Source organism: Suricata suricatta, chromosome 2 (genome assembly GCF_006229205.1).
Source record: "Suricata suricatta isolate VVHF042 chromosome 2, meerkat_22Aug2017_6uvM2_HiC, whole genome shotgun sequence".
NCBI classification, from domain to species: Eukaryota; Metazoa; Chordata; class Mammalia; order Carnivora; family Herpestidae; genus Suricata; species Suricata suricatta.
Window position 1 is genome coordinate 156,556,819 of NC_043701.1, and position 23,266 is coordinate 156,580,084.

The 23,266-nt window shown below is 41.9% G+C and overlaps 1 protein-coding gene across 1 annotated transcript in view; it reads right to left on the reverse strand.

Moving 5' to 3' along the window:
* Window positions 1-2,580: 2,580 nt before the first annotated feature.
* ARHGAP19 (Rho GTPase activating protein 19) overlaps window positions 2,581-23,266 on the reverse strand; it is a 60,886-nt gene continuing 40,200 nt past the window's right edge. Inside the window, exons 7-12 of the mRNA XM_029932320.1 lie at window positions 22,480-22,545; window positions 20,863-21,054; window positions 14,623-14,721; window positions 10,424-10,534; window positions 9,842-9,920; window positions 2,581-6,371 (exon numbers count right to left, since the gene is read on the reverse strand). Coding sequence (XP_029788180.1) covers window positions 6,361-6,371; window positions 9,842-9,920; window positions 10,424-10,534; window positions 14,623-14,721; window positions 20,863-21,054; window positions 22,480-22,545 — 558 coding nt within the window. The 3' untranslated portion in view covers window positions 2,581-6,360. The remainder of the gene's footprint in view (window positions 6,372-9,841; window positions 9,921-10,423; window positions 10,535-14,622; window positions 14,722-20,862; window positions 21,055-22,479; window positions 22,546-23,266) is intronic.

A 23,266-nucleotide genomic window follows, 5' to 3' on the forward strand; every position in this document is an offset into this window, starting at 1 on the left:
GCTTTGGATTCTGTGTCTCCCTCTCTCTCTGCCCCTCCCCATTCATGCTCTGTCTCGGTCTCTCAAAATTAAATATTAAAAAAAAATTTTTTTAAGTGACCTCTACTTGCATACACCAATGTTGAAGAATGGCCTCTGCACTAACAATTTTCAGACAGTCTGTTTCTTGTCTCTGTGGTTCAGCTAAATTAAGCAGTCCTTGGTACCAAGGCACTACAAACTTTAAAAGGCTTCTTTCTGGAAATGAAAGAGGAAGCTAGCAGTGACACCAGGGGCTCCTCCTGCTAACCTCCATCCTGGTTCTGAGATAGAAGATTCGGGTCTTGGCACTGGATGCTGCTGATAAAAGATTTTAATGATCGCGGTGCGTGGGTTGCTCAGTCAGTTGAGTGTCTGATTTCCACGCAGGTCATGATCTCTCAGTTTGTGGGTTCGAGCCCTGCATCAGGCTCTGTGCTGACAGCTCAGAGCCTGGAACCTGCTTCGGATTCTGTGTCTCCCTCTCTCTCTCTGACCCTCCCCTGTTCACTCTCTGTCTCTCTAAAATGAATAAATGTTAAAAAAAAAAGATATTCATGATCAACTTGGAATAAGACTTGGCCACTGCTCCACCCCAGTTTTGTTTTGCTTTTAATGGAGAAATTAAGGGGCCAGGACTTAAAAACATCTAAACATTCATGATGAACACACCACAACCCTCTCTCTAGCTTGGGGTTCAGGCTCCTTACCATCCACCACCATATGCTTTTATTTGTTTTTCACTTTTTAATTTTTTGAGACAGTGTGAGCAGAGAGAGAGGGAGACAGACGATTCCAAGCAAGCTCTGCACTGACAGCAGCAAGCCTAATGCAGAGTTTAAACTCATGAATTACAAGATCATAGCCTGAGCTGAAGTTGGACACTCAAACAACTGAGCCACCCAGGTGCTCCTGCCATAAGCTTTTAATTCAGAAATATAGGTAGGAGCAAAAAGTGGGCAGCCCACCACAGGGGACAGAAGCCACAGAACTGGCCCAGGATGAAGGGGAGGTTAAGGAAACCTTTTCCCAGTTCTGTTTTACCATCTTCCCTTTCTGCTATTTCATGCATGTCTGGCTTCTTCATTCCTTTCTACAATTTGAGTATTGATGATGTGCCCAGCACTGTACTAGGCATTTTGAACCTCCTCCTATTTTTAAAATAACTCTGGTCTCCTCCACAGTTTTTTTTTTCTTTTGCATCATTCGATTTCCCATGTGCTATCTATGCGTCTCTCCATGATTCACTCTCTAGAAAAAGATGTGGCTCCTTTCTTTAAATAATATATGAGCTGGCCCCTGGGGGCTGGGGAGAGGGGCAGACAGCTCAGCGCAGCACCCAGGGGCCCACGTGGCAAACGAGGAGCACATGGGTAGGTGATGCAGTAAAGACACTGCAGGGTTTTTATTTCAGTCCAGATTTAAGTAACTCCTTTGTTATCAAAAAGAACTATGTCAGCATCAATAACCTGCTGCTTATAAAATGTATGCTTGGCAGAAAGAGAGAATTATCATCTAATGAATACTTGCCATCTGCCAGGCACTGGGGAAGGCTAGTGGTTCTCAGTATTTAGTGGTCAAGGACTCCTCTGGGATTCTTGTGGAAGCTACAAAATCTCTCCCTTAGAAAAATTCAGATGTACACAAAATTTTACGTAGAATTACAAGGGCAAACAATGTTCCAAAGCATAATCACAGACTCCAGGTTAAAACCTCTTGTGAAGGGCACCTAGGTGGCTTAGTTGATTAAGTGCCCAACTCTTGGTTTCAGCTCAGGTCATGATCTCACGTTTGTGGGTTCAAGCCACACTAAAAGCATGGAGTCTGCTTGGAATTCTCTCTCTTCTGCTCTCTGCCCCTCCCTCCACTTGCACTTTCTCTCTCTCAAAATACACAAACATTTTAAAAAAAAAGACTTTTCTGCCAAGCCATCACATCTGAAAGCATAGCATTACTGAGACAAGATACCATTACAGATGAGGGGACATCCCCAAGGTCATATACATCACAAGTGGCAGAAACATTTCAACCAGGTTGTCTAAACACCTCAACTTGCTGCCCTAGATAAAAATATCAACCGGTTTTTACTGTCATTATAACTGCCATTCCCTTTTTTAAATAAGATTTTAAGTAATCTCTTTGTTGATGTGGTACTCGAACCCACAACCCCGAGATCAAGAGTCACATGCTCTACCCACTGAGCCAGCCAGGCACCGTCACTCCTTATCTTCATACGAGGAAATAAGATCATGTGAGAAGTGAAACCTGTGCAAAACCTTCCAGACTCAGCCACGGGACACAGACAGCTCAGACTTCCCAGAGGTTTCAATCCCACTTCCTATCAGCCAAAAGCCCCACTGGCTGTGAACTTCCCTACCCAGCTGGAAAACAAGCCAAAGAGGTGCTTTTCCTAGACAGGTTTCATATTCCTCAGAATAAGAGGCCAACCTCTTTGTCAATAATATCTCAATAAAACTAAGGAGAAACATTTTTTTAAGAAGCAATCTCTCCTTAAGATAGTCTATCTATGAAAATGGGAATTAAGAGACCAGTCAAAGCCTATGGATATGAAACAAAAGATTTAATTTCAGAATATTACATGAATAAAAAAAGACAATGCATATGATTGTTTCTTTACAGTTACATAGATATATCTGATATATAGTCAAATAAGAAAGATATACAAAAAGGGGTGAAAGAGTTAAGAAACCCCGTTTCTCGTGTTGAGCGAGCTCAGGGAGAATGCAAGGGCAACCCCTGCTACGAAGGGCCCGGGGCAGCAGCGCCAGCAAGTGGAGGTCAGTGCTCTGCTCAACGGCTCCTCAGCCCCCTGGCTGTGGCCTCGCACACTCGGCTTCCCCGGCAACCCAAGCACCCGGCTGTTACTACCGCACCTCCTTACCAGCCCCGGCACTGACTCTCCGCTAGTGGAAAGACGTCAGCAGTGGCTGCTGGGAAAGCTAGCTTTCCTGCAGGGAGTTTTAGACTGGGTTAATCACCACTGGTTTGAAAAGCCTGTGCCTCTGAGGAACCCAAATCTTCCCCAGATTCTAGAGCAATCTTGCCAAATGCTGGTGTCTAGGTTTAGATCAAGGTCCTGTCTTCAGTACAAAAGCTTCAGGGTGGAGGGGACAGGGATGAGGCTTTCCCTGGGAAAAGAAGTTCTACTTAGAACAGACCTTCCAGCATTTGCGTGAGGCCCTGTATGAAGTAAGGAAGCAGCGAGAGTCTAGAGAAGTCCGTTCCCGAAGATGGCTGCCCCAGGTACGCATGGGCCACACCGCGGGTCACTACGAGGCTGCAATGACCACAGGTCCTCCTAGGGGGGCAGTATTTTAAACCATATCCTAACAGAGGCTCCCGTGAGGGAAGCTGCACAACACCGCTACACAGGAGGGAAGGCTCAGCTCCGACTCGCTGGGATCTGCTGGTTTCCTCATAGGCCAACACGCGGCTGCCCCTGCAGTGGTCACCGCCGTCAACAGCCCTGCACTGCTCCATTTCACAAGGGTGCTCCCTTGTCATTCCTGACAGACCCTAGAAGGATATTCGGGGTGAAGAGTGTGTGGAGGACCATGCGCGGTTTCAGTTACGACCCGCTGAGTACCTTCCCCTCTAACGTGTTTTGGCACTCAGGTACGGTCAGTGTCTTCGGAGCTTCTTCCGCTGCAGCCTCTCCGGTCTCAGTGCAAAAGTCTATCATTATAAAAGGTTAGACACCCCAGTGCCTATGGCTTTCACCAATTCACGCAGTGATCTGAATCAAGGCGGTGCTCTGCGTTTCCACGTTCACGCCCACTGGCACACATACCCTCCCCTGCATTGACACATCAGAATCCATCGCAATTGACCCCAGAAAGAAATGAAATCTTAAAAGCCATAAGAAGAGGCATTTCCAAAGAGACTGTTCCAACGTGAAAAATAAACATAACAGACTAAAAAAACATAGATTAAGAAACTGTTAAACACAGGCTCAAGAAAACCCGCCCACCAAGTCAGAAGGGAGACAGTACCTCTCTGTGGCAAATGATAAAGGGCTTTTGCCTTTGAGTTGTCTGGAAGATTCCACAGGATTAGAACACTTACATATTATAAGGCAGAAGGTTAGGCTGTTTATTTCTCAAATTTGGATTCCAACCGGATCACAGCTTCTATTAAAAAATGACCTAACACACCCTTTAAGCAAGGGAAAGTATATTTAATAAATAACGTAAAGGAAACACACATACCCGCATACACACATAAATTGCCCACAGGGGCAGGCTATAGGAAAGCATGTGCGTGTGGCAAGAACCTCTCTCTCCACCCTAGCGCCAGAGCACTACCCTGGTTATCAGCCCTGTCCAACCAGAGAAAGTCTCCTAAATCTCAGCCACGCTCCTCAAATAGGACGCCAGGACCAACCTGAGGTCACTGCTCTGCTCTCTCCACCTGATGCCAGCCTGATGTTTAACAGACCATTCCACTCAGGGATGAAACATTTAGACGAGTAAAGAAAAGAACTACAGAGTTAAGGGAGAGCATGACTGCAGTCTGGTCACACCAAAAGCAGTTCACTGACTGGTAGCTGGTGCTTATTTTCTCCATAAGAAAAAGCCAAATAGAAATCTACATAAACGAATTTGCTAAAAATATTTTTAAGAATGACATAAAACCGTTTTAGAGAAAAGGGATTCTATGCAGGTTCGACTCCTCAACATCTCCTGCTCACAATCCATCCAATTGGAAAGCCATATGTTACATTTCCCTTAACTACTGCTGCTGCAGCAGCAAATGAAACACAAGCATGAAGAGAGGACCAACACCTGAACACAAGGCCAATGCATGCTCTCCCTAGAGTCCTCTTCCGTGACAGGAGAAGCGCAGCTTTTTCAATAGTTTAAAGAGAGTCGGCAAATCATACTTTGCTGGGCAACTGCTTCCCCACAGAGCCTGACTCACTCCAGCACAGGGCGAGAGCGGCTGCGCAGCTTAGCAGAGCAGGCCCGCCGTGACCATGCCCGCCAGCCACACGCTGCTCTCTAGGCAGTGAGTCCGCACACCGGATCAAGCCACCACTCACCCCCAGCACCCGTGAACATCCCCAGCCCGGTCAAAGCCCCAGCCCGGCCTGTGCCCATCCTGCCGAGGAGGGGGTGGCAAGCAACCCTCCTCAAGCACCGGTGATAAGCCTCAACTGCTTCCAAAGGAGAACACGCTCCTTTAAACCCTCCCAGCCCTGCAGGGTGATGCTCGCTGCCTCCCTGTGGCGCCAGCTTGCTCTCAGGAGACAGTCTAGCCCGCACACCCGATCCCTTAGAAGGATGCTATATAATTCCACCCACAAGGAGTCAGCGTGGACATAAAGCCAGCCTGCCCCATCCTAGTCACACTCCCTAGCTCCCACTACATTCAGATATATCAGCAAACCTCTAGTAAGCCGTCAGTGACTTTCCCCGAGGCACAGTGATTTGGCACAGAAGTACCGGCACCAGGGATGCTTTGGGCAAGAGGACACTGAATGAAGGAGACGAGTTCAGCAACCACACAACAATTACTTTGGCATCATTGAAGAAAGGGGGAGAGAGGGAAGGAGGGAGAGACGCAGGGAGGGAAGAAGGGACAAAGTTTAATAACTGATTTGTTAAAATAGTCTATCATTCTGAATTCTCCTTTTTCAGTACCACAGGCCAAACATCTGCAATCTCAGGCCCAAGAAATAATTTTTAAATTTCCAGGAAAGCTGTTAGGTTCTCTGGACACACACGGTATTGAGGAGTACAGCCGCATGAGTATAGAGCTTTCCCAAAGCTAACGGCGAAGAAGAAGGGAAAGACATCGGTCTGAGAGGCAATTTAGGTACCTATCCGAAAAATGGCTCTAAAAAAGACAAACAACAAACAACCAAAATACCCACAACACTATCAAAACAGAGAAAAGCCCTAAAATAATATCAACCCACTAGGATTGACAGTACTTTAAAAAAAACAGACAGTTGAGCACAACTTTCATATTTGTGAAAATAGTATCTGCCTAAACAAATACGCAAACTGAGCACTGAAGCCCACCTGGTCCCGTCCGTTTATGGGGCTGGGTGAGCTGGCTGGCTGGCTGGCTAGTGGTTTCCCCGTGATATTTTCAAAGAGAGAGAAAGAGAGAGATGCCAGCACTCATTCAGGAGGCAGAATCTGCAGACACTCTCCAGTGAGTGGGGTTAGAGGTATCAGTCAGGTCACAGGATTAGTTAACTTTCACAATTAAAAATGCAGCAAGCAGGCTGCAAGTCCAAGCTTCTCTGCGAGCAGTAATGATGCCTGGCCCACTCAGAGAAAATTCTGGGTGGGCAACAGAACTCTGGATCCTTCAGAGGAATCCTAGGTTGAAAGAAAAACAAGAACATTAAGCACATTTATAAACATTTCTTTTTGCAAACATCCTACCTAAAAGCTGGAGTATCTACACTTAATATTTTCTACAAACTGAAAGTTAGAGCTTGATTGAGAATCTGTGACTCTCTACCTCGTAAATATCACTTTGTCCACTTGCCCTAATCTCAGTTCATTAAAACAACTTGGGACTTCCAACTTCGGCTCAGGTCATGATCTCACGGTTGGTGAGTTCGAGCCTTGTGTCAGGCTCTGTGCTGGCAGCTCAGCACCTGGAGCCTGCTTCGGATCCTGTGTCTCCCTCTCTCTGCCCCTCCCCTGCTTGCACTCTGTTTCTCTCTCTCGAAAATAAATAAACATTAAAAATTAAAAAATAAAAAAACGGGGGAAAGGGTGCTACTGGCACCTCATGGGTAGAGACCAAGGGAGGTTGCTAACCATGGTGCTATGTGCAGGGAAACTCCCTACAACAAAGAATTATCTGACCCAAAGTGTCCACAGAACCAGGGTGAGAAACCTGTGCTAAATAAATCTTTTTGTAGTATGCTTTTTTTTTAATTTTTAGAGAGGAAGTGCAGGTACACATAAGAGGGGGAGGGGCAAAAGGAGGGAGAGAGAGAGGGAGAGAAACAATCTTAAGCAGGCTCCACGATGAGTACAGAGCCTGATGTGGGGCTCAATCCTATGACCCTGGGACCATGACCTGAGCCAAAATCAAGTTTCAGGTGCTCAACCAACTAAGCCACCCAGGTACCCCTGGAGTGTGCTCTTGTTGATGATGATAATAAAATTACATTATTTCTCTCAAATAATACTTGTTCCTTTTATAAAATCACCACCAAAAAATCTAGTTATATTCATTTCATTAAAAGAATCAGACAGCAGGTAAGTGGATCTGTGTCCTTGGACACTGGAAGAGAGTTCAGATCTGGAGATGCAGGTCTGGGAACAATTATCCTAAAGAGAGAATAAAGCTGTGGATTAGCCCAAGCTGTTGAGAGGGAAAAAGCAAGAGCAGAGAAAAGCAGAGAACTCAGGATAGATCACTTAAAAACACGAAGCAGAGAGACGTAGACCAGCAAAAGTAAGCCACCACAGAGGAGGAAAAGAATTAACAAGGAAGGAGACCAAGAATAGGGTATCATCATGACAGTCAAGGTAGGCTTTTCAGGATGGAGGAAATGACCAAGGTAGGGGGGTGGGGCAGAGTGAAAATGCCACTGCCTAACTCAGTCAAAAGTGTTCATTATGTGTGGGCTCCCACTATTCTGAATCTTTAACTTTTCTAAATCTTTAGTAGGCTCCACACCCAACATGGGGTTTGAAATCACAACCCTGAGATCGAGAAGAGTCGCATGCTCGGGGCATCTGGGTAGCTCAGTTAGTTGAGGATCCAACTTCAGCTCAGGTCAAGATCCCGCAGTTCATCAGTTTGAGCCCCACATCCAGCTCGCTGCTGTCAGCACGGAGCCTGCACTGGATCCTCTGCCCTCCTCTCTCTCTGTCCCTCCACTGCTCATGCTCTCTTTTTCTCTCTCTTTCTCTCTAAAAGGAATCAACATTAAAAAGAGAGTTGCATGCTCTACCAAATCAGCCAGACACAACTGAATCACTAACATTTTTGAGAATCTAATAAAACTTTATGTTCTGTCCTCCAGAAAACCGGACATGGGAACCTACACATCAAATGGCATCAAGATGTGAGGAACTTTATCAGGGCCTTTAGGATGTCCACAGATGATAACTCAAGAATCCTTGCTCTAAGTCCTCTTGGTAAAATATGAACCTGGCTTCTTTCTTTTTTTTTAAACTGTTTATTTTTGAGGGAGAGAACACAAAGAGGGGAGGTGCAGAGAGAGAGGGGACAGAGGATCCAAAACAGGCTTTGCACTGACATTAGAGAACCCCAATGCAGGGCTCGAACTCACGACTGGAACCATGAGATCATGACCTGAGCCAAAGTTGGATGCTCAACCAACTGAGCCACCCAGGCACCCTGAACCTGGCTTATTTCTTTAATACATTTCTCTCTCCTGAAAGTAGAATTGTCAATATAAAAAGACTTAATATTTCTTGATTATTTCCAAAAATGAAAGCCACAAAAGGTATAATTGATATAAAACAATGTATCCTTCAAAAATAACACACTTAGTTTTGTTTCGTGGATAGACAGGTAGAAATATTTAGACACAAATAACTTAAACACCCAACTTGCCTCAATAAGACAGCCACTCTTACAATTCAGAAGCAAGATAGAAAAAGGCTCAGATAATTCATTCAAGAATAAGGAATAAGACTATACTAAAATCTAATCTTCTAGAAAAGAATAAAAATTTACCCATAAGGATTGTGTTTTTGTTCTTTCTATTGCTGATGTCTCGTCATAATTATGCTCATGTCTCATTAGTAAAGTGCACACATCAAACCAGAGATCACTTCATCTGCCACATGAGCCTTTTAAAACAAGACCAAGTCTCATCTAGTTTTTAGTCACACTAGCACTACTTGTCAACTTCTAAAACACGATCTCAATTAAGCCTCATAAGAAATCCATGAACTAGATATAAGTATTATCCTTATTTTCAGAGAAGGAAACAAGGTCAGATAGAATGAATGGTCTTGGGGCGCCTGGGTGGCTCAGTTGGTTAAGCGTCCGGCTTCAGCTCAGGTCATGATCCCACAGTTCGTGAGTTCGAGCCTCGCGTCTGGCTGCTCAAAGCCTGAAGCTCTGATTCTCATATTCTGTGTGTCCTCTCTCTGCTCTTCCCCTGCTCATGATCTGTCTCTCTTTCAAAAATAAATAAACATTTAAAAAAAATTTTTTTAAATGAATGAATGGTCTTCCTGGGCTAGACGAATGACAGTTCAAATTGGGTCTAACAACAAGTCCCCTGGTCCTCCCAGGGGGCCACATGGCATCTTCAGAGGAAAGCCTCTACTTTTCATCCCCAAGCCTGGGGCAACCAGCAGTCAGTGCCAAATAATCTTTTTTGTCCTGAGCATCCTCAGAAATACACTGTATGGTATGATTTGCAGGATCCGTCAGCCGTTTATTCACTGGAAAGCCTCACTGAGAAAATAAGGCCAAAGTCTACATAGAAAGAGAACATAACTATTCCATGTTCTTGAGCATAATCTTAGCACTTCTGTACTTGGCTTCACAAATTAGTTTACACTTGTTTTTCATTTGCTTAACAAGTATTCTTAAGATTTTGTTCACATATTTCCCATCTGTCCAAGAATGCAGGGCCCACGTGGGCCTGTCCTCACAGCTCTGCACCTCAGCACCAGGGACAGCGCCAGGTACACGATCAATAACCATCTGCTAAATGAACGCAAGGGCAAAGACCCAGCCTTGCTATTTTATGTTGCTTCTGACACTGGGAATTCAAAAACTGCTCCTGACTGACTAGATGCAGAAAGGACTTACATTCAGTAAGAGCAAGTATAACCAGTACCTTTTTTCCCCTCTTTCTTCCCCTCAGACCATTTCAATCTTGTTGGCACCATTGTGACAGCCGGAGAGCCAGGAAATAACTATAACAAGAAAATTTTATAGTGGCTTAATTGTGCTAATGTCATTCTTATACCGACTTTACTAATAGAATTATTTGCTTGTTCAATTTCAATATGAAGAGTTTTATGGAGGCATATATATATCATTAATCTTAACTGATTTTATCGCTGGCTTTCTGCAGCAGCATGTCTAGTATCCTTGAGCCTCCCCAACAGGTAATGCAGTGGCCAGCAGGCCCCGCTCAGTGTTAACCTGCCCCAGTGTTTCCCTGTAAGAACCATTTCCTTTAGCACTTTGTGGAGCTATGCCACCGTACTTGTCATCTCTGTGTGTGACTGGCTATATCCTCCTGGAACTCCACATGTGTTTGTTTTGGCCATCAACATAAGTGAGAGAACTGAGAAAAAGGCATAGCTTCATGGCCCAGAGAAACACAACAACAAATAAAAGAGATGACAGTGTAGCAATATTTCTCCTTTCCACAAATGTACACAAAGAGAAAGCCCAAAGAACAGTATCTTACTAAGTTCATATTTTCTTTGCTGGCTCTCTTCAATTCACCAATGGCTACAGATTCTGGAGTAGCATACGTGTTTTTCTTTTCTGACATCATCTGATTTCCCAGGACCTTCCGCTGATTTAGGAAGAGAAAATAAGTGATTTATAAAGATTGACAATATCTGTATTATAGCTATAAAGGCCTTTAAAACTACAGTTTCTTTCTTTTTTTTTTAATTTATTTATTTATTTTGAGAAAGAAAGAATGAGCAAGCTGGGGAGGGGCAGAGAGAGAGGGAGAGGGAGGATCCAAAAAGCAGGCTCCACACTGTCAGTGCAGAGCCCAACACAGAGCTCAAACTCACTAACCATGAGATCATGAGCTGAGCCAGATGCTTAACCAAATGGGCCACCTAGGCACTCCACTACAGTTTCTTAGTTTAAATTTTTTCAAAGAAATAAAAAAGTAAAATTAACTAAAATTAAAATTTTAAATTTTCAACTTTCTGATAAATTCTCCCAGGGCATTTTATACAAAGGAGGCCAAAGCATGTTACAAAGAAACCCTGAAATTACTGTCTTTCCTTTGATGATCACTTTTCCTCTACATTTAAAATAGCTGAAATGTAAGAAGCAATTTTATAGTTGATTTAAACTAGCTAATAGAGGCCCATTACAGTGTGCTTCTGAGACCATTTAAAAAAAACAAAAAACAAAAAAACACCAGTTATTTACCCATTCAATTTTTTTCCGCAAAGACATGTCTCCGGCAGTTAAGAGTTGCCTCCCTACTAAAGGACACTTCTGCTAGGTCCACTCTAAGACTGCTTCCCTGTCCCGTCCTCACGAAGGATTAGAAAACTGGGAGAGAGTCTTTAAAAGTTTCTAATACAGCCACAAGAGCATACAGGTCTTCTTAGGAGGGCCACATGACTATATTGTCATTCAGAGAAGGACAAAAAGCCCTTTCTTAGAAGCTGACCTAACCTACTGAAACAGCTGACAGTGACAATTCTACCATCTTTGGGAAAACCTTCCCTTCTTTCTTCTTAGACTAAGTTTAAATCCCAAAAAGGAATGTAACAAAACTAGAAGATTAAACTCTACAATATAAATTTTAGCAGCAATATTAAGAATATTCCAATGTAGGGGACCAGGGTGTCCCAGTAGGTTAAGCCTCTGACACTTGATTTCAGCTCAAGTCATGGTCTCAAGTTTGTGAGTTTGAGCCCCATGTCAGGCTCTGCCCTGACAGTGGAGAGACTGCTTGGGATTTTCTCTCTCTCTCTCTCTCTCTCTCTCTCTCTCTCTATTTCTCTCTCCCTCTACCTCTCCCTTTCCCTCTCCCCCTCTCTCTCCCTCTCCCTCTCTCTCTGTGGCTCTCTCCCACTCTCTCTCTCAAAATACAGAAATAAACTTAAAAAAAAAAAAGAACATTCCAATGTAATAAGTTATTTACATGAGAGGAATTCTGGAGGAAAAAGTCTAGCCCAAAAAAAGGGATCAAAGCAGAATATAAATCAAATATCTAAAACCCAGAGCTGCTGGAAAAATGACTACTAAACCTTCCTTTCTGAAATCAGATATCACCTCGGAGAAGCTGAAACGGGGGTGCTAGAAGCCACAGGACTGGCTGTAAAGCTTCTAAGGAACTTTTAAAAAGACATTTCAACTACCCCGTTGCTATTGAGCGGAAACTTCTATCGTTAGCTCAAAAGTCTCTTCATTTTGAACAAAAATACTTTATCCTTCTGTTTCATAAAATTTGCTAACGTTTGTTTGTATTTAAAGCTGTTGTTGTAAAACATTTCATCCTGATAGAATTATAAGCTCTATTATAATTCTAAAGTTCTAAATCCTCTCTCAGCAAGTAAGTGGGCAACTGCCCAGAGGACAGCCTGCAGTTACACCTGAAGCAACCCTCCGCACGGCATCTAGAGCCGCCACAGAGAACTCACTAGGAGGAGAAATCGACACCTGTCTAGCTTCAGTTAGAGAAATATTTGTCTGACTGACACACAGAGAAACATCTGGCCAATAACTTTTCTTGTTATCAATCACTTCAATGACAGGAAGTCAGAGGGAATGACAGACTTCCAAGTAAAATGAACTGTTCATTCCAAGTAAAATGGAAGGATGTTCATTTTATGAACTACACCTAAGCAGGTGAATGCTCTGCTAGGGCTCTAGCAAAATAAATTACTTTTTAATTATAGTAAACTATACACAACACAAAATTTACCATTTTAACCACATTCAGTATGTAGCTCGGTGGCATTACTTCCATTCATATTGTTGGGCAACCATCACCGCCATCCACCTCCAGTACTTTTTCATCTTCCCAAACAGACACAGTAATGCCCCTGACAAATGCCATTCTACTTTCTTTCTCCATGAGTCTGACTAGTCTAGGTCTCATGTAAGTGACATATTGTTCTGTTATGACGGATTTATTTCATTATGCACAGAGTCCTCAAGCTCATTCATGTTATAGTATAGATCAGAATTTCCTTCCTTTTTAAGGCTGAAGAGCATTCCACTGAGTGTATACAAACATTTTGTTTGTCCATTCATCCATCAACAGATATTTAGGTGGTTTCCACCTTTTGTCTGTTGTGAATAGTGCTGCTACAAACATGGGTGCACAAATATCTGGTTCTTGTCCTTGGTTTTGATTCTCTTGGGTGTGTACCCAGAAGTGGACTTGCTGAATCATGTGGTAATCCGATTTAATTTTCTGAGGAGCTGCTGTGCTGTTATCCTTGGCAGCTGCACCACTTTACATTCCTACCAACCGTGCACAGGGTTTCCAATTTCTCCACATCCTCACCAACACTTGTTATTTTGTTTGTTCTTTTAATAATAGGCATCCTACAATATGTGACTTGCTCTCACTGTGGCTTTGATTTGCACGGCCCTAAAGATAAGTGACCTTGAGCATCTTTTCATGTGTTTATTGGCATTTGTATATCTTCTTTGGAGAAATGTCCAAGTCCTTTGCCCATTTTTTAATTTTCTTTTTCTGTTGTTTTAAGAGTTCATTATATAATCTGGACATTAACTCCATACCAGACATATGTTTACAAATATTTTACATTCTGTGAATTGCCCTTTCATTCTGTTGATCACAAAGGAAATTTTGATGTTAAACAAGACTACTGTATCAGAAGCTACTGGCCACCATAAATCAGGATTAACAGTGAATTGTAAACCTCTATTGATGGTAACAGCTAAGACCAAAATTAGAGTTAGATGGCACAGCAATAGCTAACAACTGCAGCTTAAGGAAAAAAATATATATTACAAGGTATTTATTTTTTTTAGGGAATAATGTTTACTTTTAAACAGAGCTCCTTAATGGTGCTGGATTTATAGATTTTAATAATGTCAAAACAATTTTTAAAATAAAAACAGAACACAGAACTGTGCTTAATCTCTCTCCAAGTTAACCAGAATGTTGCCTTAGTTTATGACTGAAAATCTGAACCCCATAGTTGGGTTATCTACTGCCACCTAATGGCAATATCCCTTAACCACAAGTTGATCTCATCCGTGAAGACGTGTAAATTCAACCTAAAGCATAGTGATGGCAGCAACAGCACAGAAGATACTGTATTTGCTTTAAAAACAATATTTTTAAGTAATTTGATACAGAGGGAATATACAACTGATCAAAATATTAAGCTTACAAAAATTTCAGCTACCTGGGTGGCTCAGTTGGTTAGGCGGCCAACTCTTGATTTCAGCTCAGGTCATGACCTCACAGTCTATGGGTTTGGAGCCCCGCATCAGCCACGCACGCTTTCTCTCTCTCTTTCTCAAAATAAATAAACTTTAAAAAATTCCATTTCCTAACCATTTCCATAAGTCTGTCAACTCCCTCACTTCTCCAAAAGCTTTTGCAAATTGTGCAGTGAAGTGTGCAGCACAAAGCGAAGAACTCTCTACTCTGCTTAGGAATGGGGGCTCTGTCCTCAACCCCCAAAGAGAGGGAAGGACCTTTCTTTTACTCTTACCTTCTCCAGTCCTAGAGCCCCTTCTCCAAGGTGAAATAGCAAAAAGCTATAAAAACTAAAAGTTTTTCCCAATTCTATCCTTAATCTCTTACAAGCAAACCCTTTGTAGGATCCCAAAGAATAGAAGAAAACTGTTTATGCATTAGAAAAGTCAGACTGCTAAATTTTCTCTAAGTCAATGCTGAAAATGGCAGCACAGGACACCTACCTTAATAAGGCCACTGAAGGAACGTGAACGGGCTCTCCTCTGTACCTGAGGAGTAGAAGATTCTCGCCCGGGTGTCTGGGTCGCCGATTGCTTGTTAAACTAGAGAAAACATGACATGAACATTTTACTATTATTTCCCCCCATCAGAGATAAGATTCTGGGACAATCAGTAGCTAAGTATAAACATCCATAAAGGTGCAGGAATAGGTGAGTCTGTACACACACCGATTAGCAGGTTGGCAGCAAGTCTCAAAGGCACTAATGACATTGCCAAAAAAAGTCAGAATTTATTAAATTACTCTAAGGAGACTGTACTTCATTTTCCTTTTTTACATGTACTATGCTAGGTTCGAAGTGTTACCCCTATTTTACAGACAAGGAAACCAAGACTCTGGGAGTTATGAAATTTGCCCAAGATCTCCAGCTGGTAATCAAGATCTTTTTGCAGAAAGTATCTTGGACAAAGAGAGTGACTAGCACAACTTAAACAGTCCTTAATTTAACAGAAACTGCATACAGAATAAAAAAGTGACTAAAGCTCTTTAAATGGACATCATGATTGCTTGCCAGCATTATTATCAGAGGAAATACGTCAGAATAATAATTTGTCAGGGAATCTGGGTGGTTTGGTCAGTTAAGCATCCGACTCTAATTTCGGCTCAAGTCACAATTTCACAGTTGTGAGATTGAGCCCCGAGTCAGCTCTGCACTGGGCATGGAGCCTGTGTAGGATTCTCTCTCTCTCCTTCTCCCTCTGCCCCTCCCCACTTGCTCGTGCTCCCTCTCTCTCAAAAGAATTGTCAATTTTATCAATATCAGCTCTCTGATAGTATCCAACATAGAAAACTGGAAGGCCTAAGACACTGTACAGTCTTATTTAATGCTTTGATTAGCCATTCATCTTCCCAGTTAAGAAAAATGATACAGTACTTAATTCTACCTACCTGCGTTTTCTAACTATAGTTTTAAAATATCTGAATTATAATTTTGCAAATATTTATCAGTTCAGGTTCAGTTCTGAGATTTTAAAAAATAACATTCTTCATACATATTGTATAGGTACCAAAATGTTTTCAACATTAATGATCTCAACAGACAGAAAATGTAGTCACTTCTAAAGAGCTTAGCAAGCAAGCATCCTTCCTGGATATATTGGGAAAAGTGACAATCTATCATTCCTGAAAATGTTGGACAGGTACCGTAAGGTGGGCTCTCTTGTATCCAGCTGGTAAGAGCGTTAATAATTTTCTGGGAAGCTTTTTAGCAATGTGTATCCAGAGTCTTTTAAAAAGGCATACAGTAGTCCCCCTGTATTCGAGATTTTGCCTTCCGTGGTTGCAGCTCCCCATAATGAACCACAGTTCAGAGCAGATGATCCTCCTGATGTACCATCAGGGGGGAGCAGTGAGCCTAATGCTATGTCACAAAGTCTACATCGTTCACTCCACTTCAGCTAATCACATGAGCATTTTATCATCTCACACTGTCATAAGAAGGGTGAGTACAGGGGCGTCTGGGTGGCTCAGTCAGTTAGGCATCCGACTTCGGCTCAGGTCATGATCTCACAGTCCATGAGTTTGAGCCCGACGTTGGGCTCTGTGCTGACAGCTAACTCAGAGCCTGGAGCCTGTCTTCTGATTCTGTGTCTCCCTCCCTCTCTGACCCTCCCCTGCTCACGCTGTCTCTTTCTCTCTCTCAAAAATAAATAAAACATTAAAAACAAATTTTTAATAAAAAATATAAAATAAAAAAGGGTGAGTACAGTCTAGTAAGATATGTTGAGAGAGAGCACACTTACATAACTTTTATTACAGTATACTGTTAAACTTGTTCTACTTTATTACTATTGTGGTTATTGTGCTTATTATTATTGTTAATCTCTCATTGCACCTAATTTATAGATTAAACTTTATAAGTATGTATGTATTTAAAAAATATAGTTTATATAGGGTTCAGTGCTATCTGTGGCTTTCAGGTATCCACCAGGGTCTTAGAATGCATCCCTGAAGATAAGAGGCGGGAACTACTGTATTAAAAAATACACACCACCTATGAAGTTCTTACAAAAAAAAAATCTAATAGTTTTTTTTTAACTTTTTAAAATTTATTATTGAGAGACAGAGCATGAGCAGGAGAGGGGCAGAGAGAGGGGGAACACAGAATCAAAAGGAGGCTCCAGGCTCTGAGCTGTCAGCAGAGGCCGACACGGGGCTCAAACTCACAAACTGCGAGATCATGACCTGAGACGAAGTCGACGCTTAACTGACTGAGCACCAGGCGCCCCTCTAATAGGTATTTAATCAAGTTCTATAACTAGATCTAACTACAAAGGTATAATAAATACAGAGGATTGAGGAACATGTTAAACAAAACCACAGGGGTACAACCAGCAAGATCCAGCCTGTGGAAAACAATCTGGTTTCTTTCACAAATAAAAAGCAGACAGAATGTATGTATTTAAACGCAATGTGGTAACCTGGATTAGATGCTGACCCAGAAAAATGATATTAGCGAAAAAACTGATAAAATCTGAATAAAATCTATCATGTTAATAGTAACAGAGCAATGCTAAGTTCTTAATTTTAACAATGACTTTTTATTTTATTTTCTTTTATTTATTTATTATGAGAGAGCTAACGCAAATGTAAGTGAGGTAGGGGCAGGGCAGAGAGATGGGGACAGAACCCCAAGCAGGCTCCACAATAGCACAAAGCCAGACTTTGCAGTGGGACTTGCGTAAGATCATGACCTGAGCCAAAATCAAAAGTTAGACACTTTAACCAACTGAGCAACCCTGGGGTCCAGTTTTAACAATGTTAACATCAGGAGCAAAGGGTACTCCGAGTGAAGGGTATGTGAGAATTCTCTGTATTATCTTTGAAAGCTTTTTCTAAATTAAAATTATTTTCAATTTAGGTTTATTCAGGGACACCTGGGTGGCTCAGTCAGTTAAGCGTCCGACTTTGGCTAAAGTCATGATCTCACGGCTCATGGGTTTGAGCCCCATGTCAGGCTCTGTGCTGACAGCTCAGAGCCTGGAACCTGCTTCAGATTCTGTGTCTCCTTTTCTCTTTGCCCATTCCCTGCTCATGCTCTCTCTTTCTCTCTCAAAAGTAAATAAACATTTAAAAAACTTAAAAATAAGCAAATAAATAAATTTAAGTTTATTCAAACAAATGTTGGCAGTTTTTTAAGGGGAAAAAAAGGAGAAGAAAAGGAGAGACCTATATATTAAAAGAGATCTAGGGGGGCCTAGATGGCTCAGTTAGTTAAGCATCCACCTTCAGCTCAGGTCACAATCTCCCAGTTTGTGGGTTTAAGCCCCATTTTGGGCTCTCTGCTGTCAGCATAGAACCCACTTCAGATCCTCTGTCCCCCTCTCTTGCTGCCCATCCCCTGCTCATGTGCTCACTCTCTCTCTCTCTCCCTCTCAAAATAAATAAACTTTAAAAATAAAAGGGGGAGCACCTTGATGGCTCAGTCAATTAGGTACCCCACACAGCTCAAGTCATGATCTCATGGTTCATGGGTTCAAGCCCCACATTGGGCTCTATACAGATGGTGCAGAGCCTGTCTGGGATTCTCTCTATTCCTCTCTCTGCCCCATCTCACACACTCTCTCTCAAAATTAAATAAATAGACTTTTTTAAAAAGTGGCTTAATAGCTATAAGCCAGGTCAAAAAAAGCATATCCTTTGGTTATACCACTTCTAGGAAAAAAAATCTGCAATGAAAATAGCTATGAACAAAAATTTATAAGCTAAAAACCAACTTAACTCCCAAATATGTCCAATTTTAGGCAAATTGTATATATATTAGGTTATATGTGATGAAATATTATACAACCGTTAAAAATGTTCACAGCCTTTCAATGACATAGAAAATGATCATGATATAAAGTTAAATGAAAAGGATAGGAATTTAAAAACTGAATATACATCATGATCTCAAGAAAAAGAAAAAATGTCAGATACATATTCATGGAAAGAAACACTACAAGAAAATACTCCCTTGATCAGAAAAAAAAAAAAATACTCCCAAATTTTTATTGGTGGTTAACTCAGGATGATTACAGGTGATTTTTTTCTTCTTTACACTCTTCTGGAAGTTTCAATGTTTCTACAGTCAATATTTATTATTTTCATAACCACAGAAAGAAAAGTCAGGTGATAGAAAAATTATACTTTCCTCAAAACAAAAGGCAATATCTGAAATGTATGCAAAGAGTTTGCAAGCATGCCTGATGAAATGCTTCTGCTATGTGTAGTAAAATAGTTAAAATAAAGTATGTGGTATACTCCCAACTACATAAAAATTCATTCATAGGAAAAAGACTAAATAAAGAAATACCCAAAATGTAAACATTAGTGGGGTGAGTGATGTATTTTTTTTTTCTTAACCTTCTCTATAGTTTCCTATATTTCTAAAAAGATCAAAAATGACGTTAGCTTTTTCCTTCATATTATCTTTAACCCTCTGCATTCTTTTTTTTTAATATTTTTTTAATTTTTTTTATTTCTTAATGTTTTATTTATTTTTTATACAGAGAGAGACACAGCATGAGAGAGGGAGGGGCAGAGAGAGAAGGAGACACAGAACCGGAAGCAGGCTCCAGGCTCTGAGCTAGCTGTCAGCACAGAGCCCGACGTGGGGCTCGAACCCACGAACGTGAGATCTGACCTGAGCCGAAGTCGGAGGCTCAACCGACTGAGCCACCCAGGCGCCCCTAACCCTCTGCTTTCTTGATGACAAGTCATTACACTTGTCTTACCTAAATTGCTTAGTTTCTATCAAGAATTACATCACTATAGTGCTTTCAGTCTGTGATAATACTCAGCCAACACCCTTGAAAATTCATACCATAATTTGCTAGATCTCAAAGTAACTTCAAAGAGTGTAACAGAAAGCTTTTTTTTTTTAATTTTTTTAACATTTATTCACTTTTGAGAAATAGACAGAGTGTGAGTGGGGGAGGGGCAGAATGAGAGGGAGACAGAATCTGAAGCTTGCTCCAGGCTCTGAGCTGTCAGCACAGCACCTGACGTGGAACTGGAACCCACGAACTGTGAGATTATAGCCTGAGCTCAAGTCAGACGCTTAGCCAACTGAGCCATTCACGTGTCCCAGAAAACTTCTTTTTGAAGGATTCTATCAACTATTAAGAACAGCTCAATTCAACTTTTTCTGAGCACTTGGTTATATCTGGCTCTACACTTAAGATTAGGTATAAACAAATAAATAAGAACACAGACTTCCCTCAAGAAGGTCCCAGGTGGGGCGGCTGGGTGGCTCAGCCAGTTAGGCGTCCAACCAGCTCAGGTCATGATCTCACAGCTTGGGGGTTCGAGCCCCGTGTTGGGCTCTGTGCTGACAGCTCAGAGCCTGGAGCCTGCTTCAGATTCCATGTCTCCCCCTCTCTGCCTCTCCCCACTCACACTTTGTCTCTCTCAAAAATAAATAAACATTAAAAAAAAATTTTTTTTAAAGAAGGCCTCAGTTGAATAAAAAGTCAAGAGGCTGACCTTGCCTACTCAATAGCTAAAATTCAGGAGGGATTGAGACAAAATATATTTCCTGAGAAAGAAACTAACCAAATCGTTGGGACTTACTCCTGCTACATCTCAAGTCTCAAAAGGGCAAATAAGAGCACTAATTTTGTTCCCATAGCTCCAAAATAAACAACTTTAGCTACCGAACTCCTACCTTCTACTTTCAAACTCGGCCCGACTGATAGTGTTTCCTAACTGCAAACAACTCACCAGGGAGAGCTAGCACTTGTCCTCTGCCGTGCAGGCCGCTTTACACAGATTCTTCTAATGTTTACAGTCATGAAACATGGACACTCAATTATCATTTTACAAACAAGAAAATTAAAATTCCAAAGGATTAAATTATTTGCCAAGAAAATCTGAAGGATTTAAACTTTGGAACAATATATTGTAACTGCTGGTTCTCTCTCAGCATACTTGGGACCTGGCCGAAATTAGAGAAACCCTAACCATACTTGGATCCTTCTGTTTAACCGCAGAAACCCCAGGGCCTCCCTCTACCCTTTCTCGAGCGGGGCAGCAGTACAAAGACTGCCTCTGAGATTCCACTGACAAGTCTGCTTTCTTGGCGGAGCCAAGCGCGGGTCAATAGGAGCCAAAAAGTAAATGAGGCTCTTAACAGTATTCCCTAGTGACTCTACAACCCTGAGCACATCCCTAAAGCCCGGCACGATTCCCTGCCTCCAGGTACCTGTCGAATAAGCTGCTTCTTCTTCGCAGACTCAGGCATATTGTGAACATGTCGGAACAGCTCTCTCAGCGCCTCATCCGTGCGCTGCTGGGTCTCCTCCTGATGGGAGCAGGAGTCAACCCAGTTCCGTTTCTGAGACTTTGCCAGTTGGAAGGACTTAGTATGACATGAAGCTACCAGATCAAGATCATCCTAGAGAAAATTTTAAAGAAAAGTGAATTAATATATCCAGTCAGCTTATTTTCAGGTTCCCACACCCCCTGGGACAAAAGCGGAGGGAGAAGGGGAGAACGTAGTACACTCATATCTAGGAGTAAGAAACACCTACATACAATTATCAGATGGAGAGAAGTCTGTAATCATAGACTATCTTAACAGTCCACTCCCATGACCTACATAGAGAACCTAAATCCATTTAGAGTATTGCCACCAAAAATTATATTTATAGAAGAGTTTGGTTTTCAAAGTGTCTTTTAATCGCATATAACTCTCACTGCTGTCCGATGCGGTAAGCAGGGAAAGTACCATCATTCCCATTTGACAGAAGAAAAAATTGAAGTTAAGGTATAAGTTTAAAGTCATTTAGATACTAAAAGTGAGAGACCCATCCTGGAGACCAAGTGCACGGGCTCCGGGCCAGTGCTCTTTCCTACACGTGACGACGTGATGGGGTTCACTATGCGCAGTGGTTGATGGACGCAAACAACGAAGAAAAACCACACTCCAGTTAAACTAGCTGAAATCAAATACCGGTCTCCTGGTCACACCAAATAGTTACTGAATAAGAGGCAAAAACAATAGCATAAGATGACAGCTTCAGTTTTTAACCAAGACAGACTAAACAGAAATCATTAAAAAGTATTTGTGAAGATTTTTTAACTTCTCAGTTTTAAAGCTCAATAATCATACGTAATCTGGTTAACAAGCATCAAACATTCGCTTTCTAAGCTCATGTGGTCTCAGGTCTTTGAGACATTTGACAGTGTGTTACCACTGAAGCTCAAACAAGAATGTATTATATAAAACTAGTTTACTGCCACAAAACATCTAATACATCTGCTAGCTACAGACCGTTTATGTCATATGCTATAAGAAGGCGTGGGGCTTTATGAAGCATGCGGCCCCTCCATCCCTCACAGGCCGAGAGTACCATCAACCAGCGGGGCGGCTCTGAAAGGAAACAGGAAGACTGGGGGGGTTGGGGGGGCACTTTTATTTCAACATATAACTTTCTTCTCCTTCTTTTTTCTTATCTCAAATAGACTAGATAATTTTTAACTATAACACTAACATGGCTTATTTTGATTTCACACTTTAAGTTTACTTATTTTGAGAGAGAGACAGAGACAGAGACAGAGAGAAAGAGACACAGTATGAGTGAGGGAGGGATGGAGGGGAGCGACAGAGTGAATCCCAAGCAGGCTCTGCACGGTCAGCCCAGAGCCCACATGGAGCTCGAACTCCTGAACCATGAGATCACATGACCTGAGCCAAAATGAAGGGTCAGACATTTAACTAAGTAAGCCACCCCGATGCCCCTCACACTTTGTTTTAAAATTCCACTAATCTTAATTAACTCTCTCCTTGAGTGGCCTGAGAGCAATTTCCTATTCTTACCTTTGATGCTTGAGTTCTGGAGCCCAAATAGTGCAATCTGGCACATTCCCGAATATAAACAGGAGCCTGGGTGGGATATAAAAGAAAACCAAGAACAAATGGTTAGTAGTATCTAAATTTCTTTCAGGCAACAAAACAGTGATTCTCAAAATAATCTGACTAGCAGATTACTTCTGAAAAACAAAAGATCCCAGGGGCACCTCAGTGCTTAGTCAGTTAAGCAGTTTCAGCCCCCCATCGGGCTGTCTGCCATCTGCTGTCTGGGGTCAGAGGGGGATCCTACGCTCCCTCTCTCTACCCCTCCCCTGCTAGTGTGCACGCACCACAACTCCTCTCTGTCTCACACACAAAAATAAACTTTTAAAAGTTAAAAAAAAAAAGAAAGAAAGAAAAACAAAAGATCCTCAAAATGCCCTATTCCATAGCTTCCTTTCTCTTGCCACCAAAATGGTACCTCAACAAATCTGACAGGATAACTGTTTTTGAGAGGACACTACTATAGTTTTAAAAATCAAATATGGGCGCCTAGGTGGCTCAGTCAGCTAAGCAACTGACTCTTGATTTCAGCTCAGGTCATTATCTCATGGTCGTGAGATTGAGCCCCACATTGGGCTCCTTGTGCTGACCATGGAGTCCACATGGAATTCTCTCTTTCTGCCCTTCTACCACTCACACTGACTCTCTCTCTAGCAAAATAAATAAGTAAACATTAAAAACACTCTGGACATATTTCAGAATGGTTACTTTTCCCCTGGTCACAATTTAAATTGTTATTTAAATAAAGAGG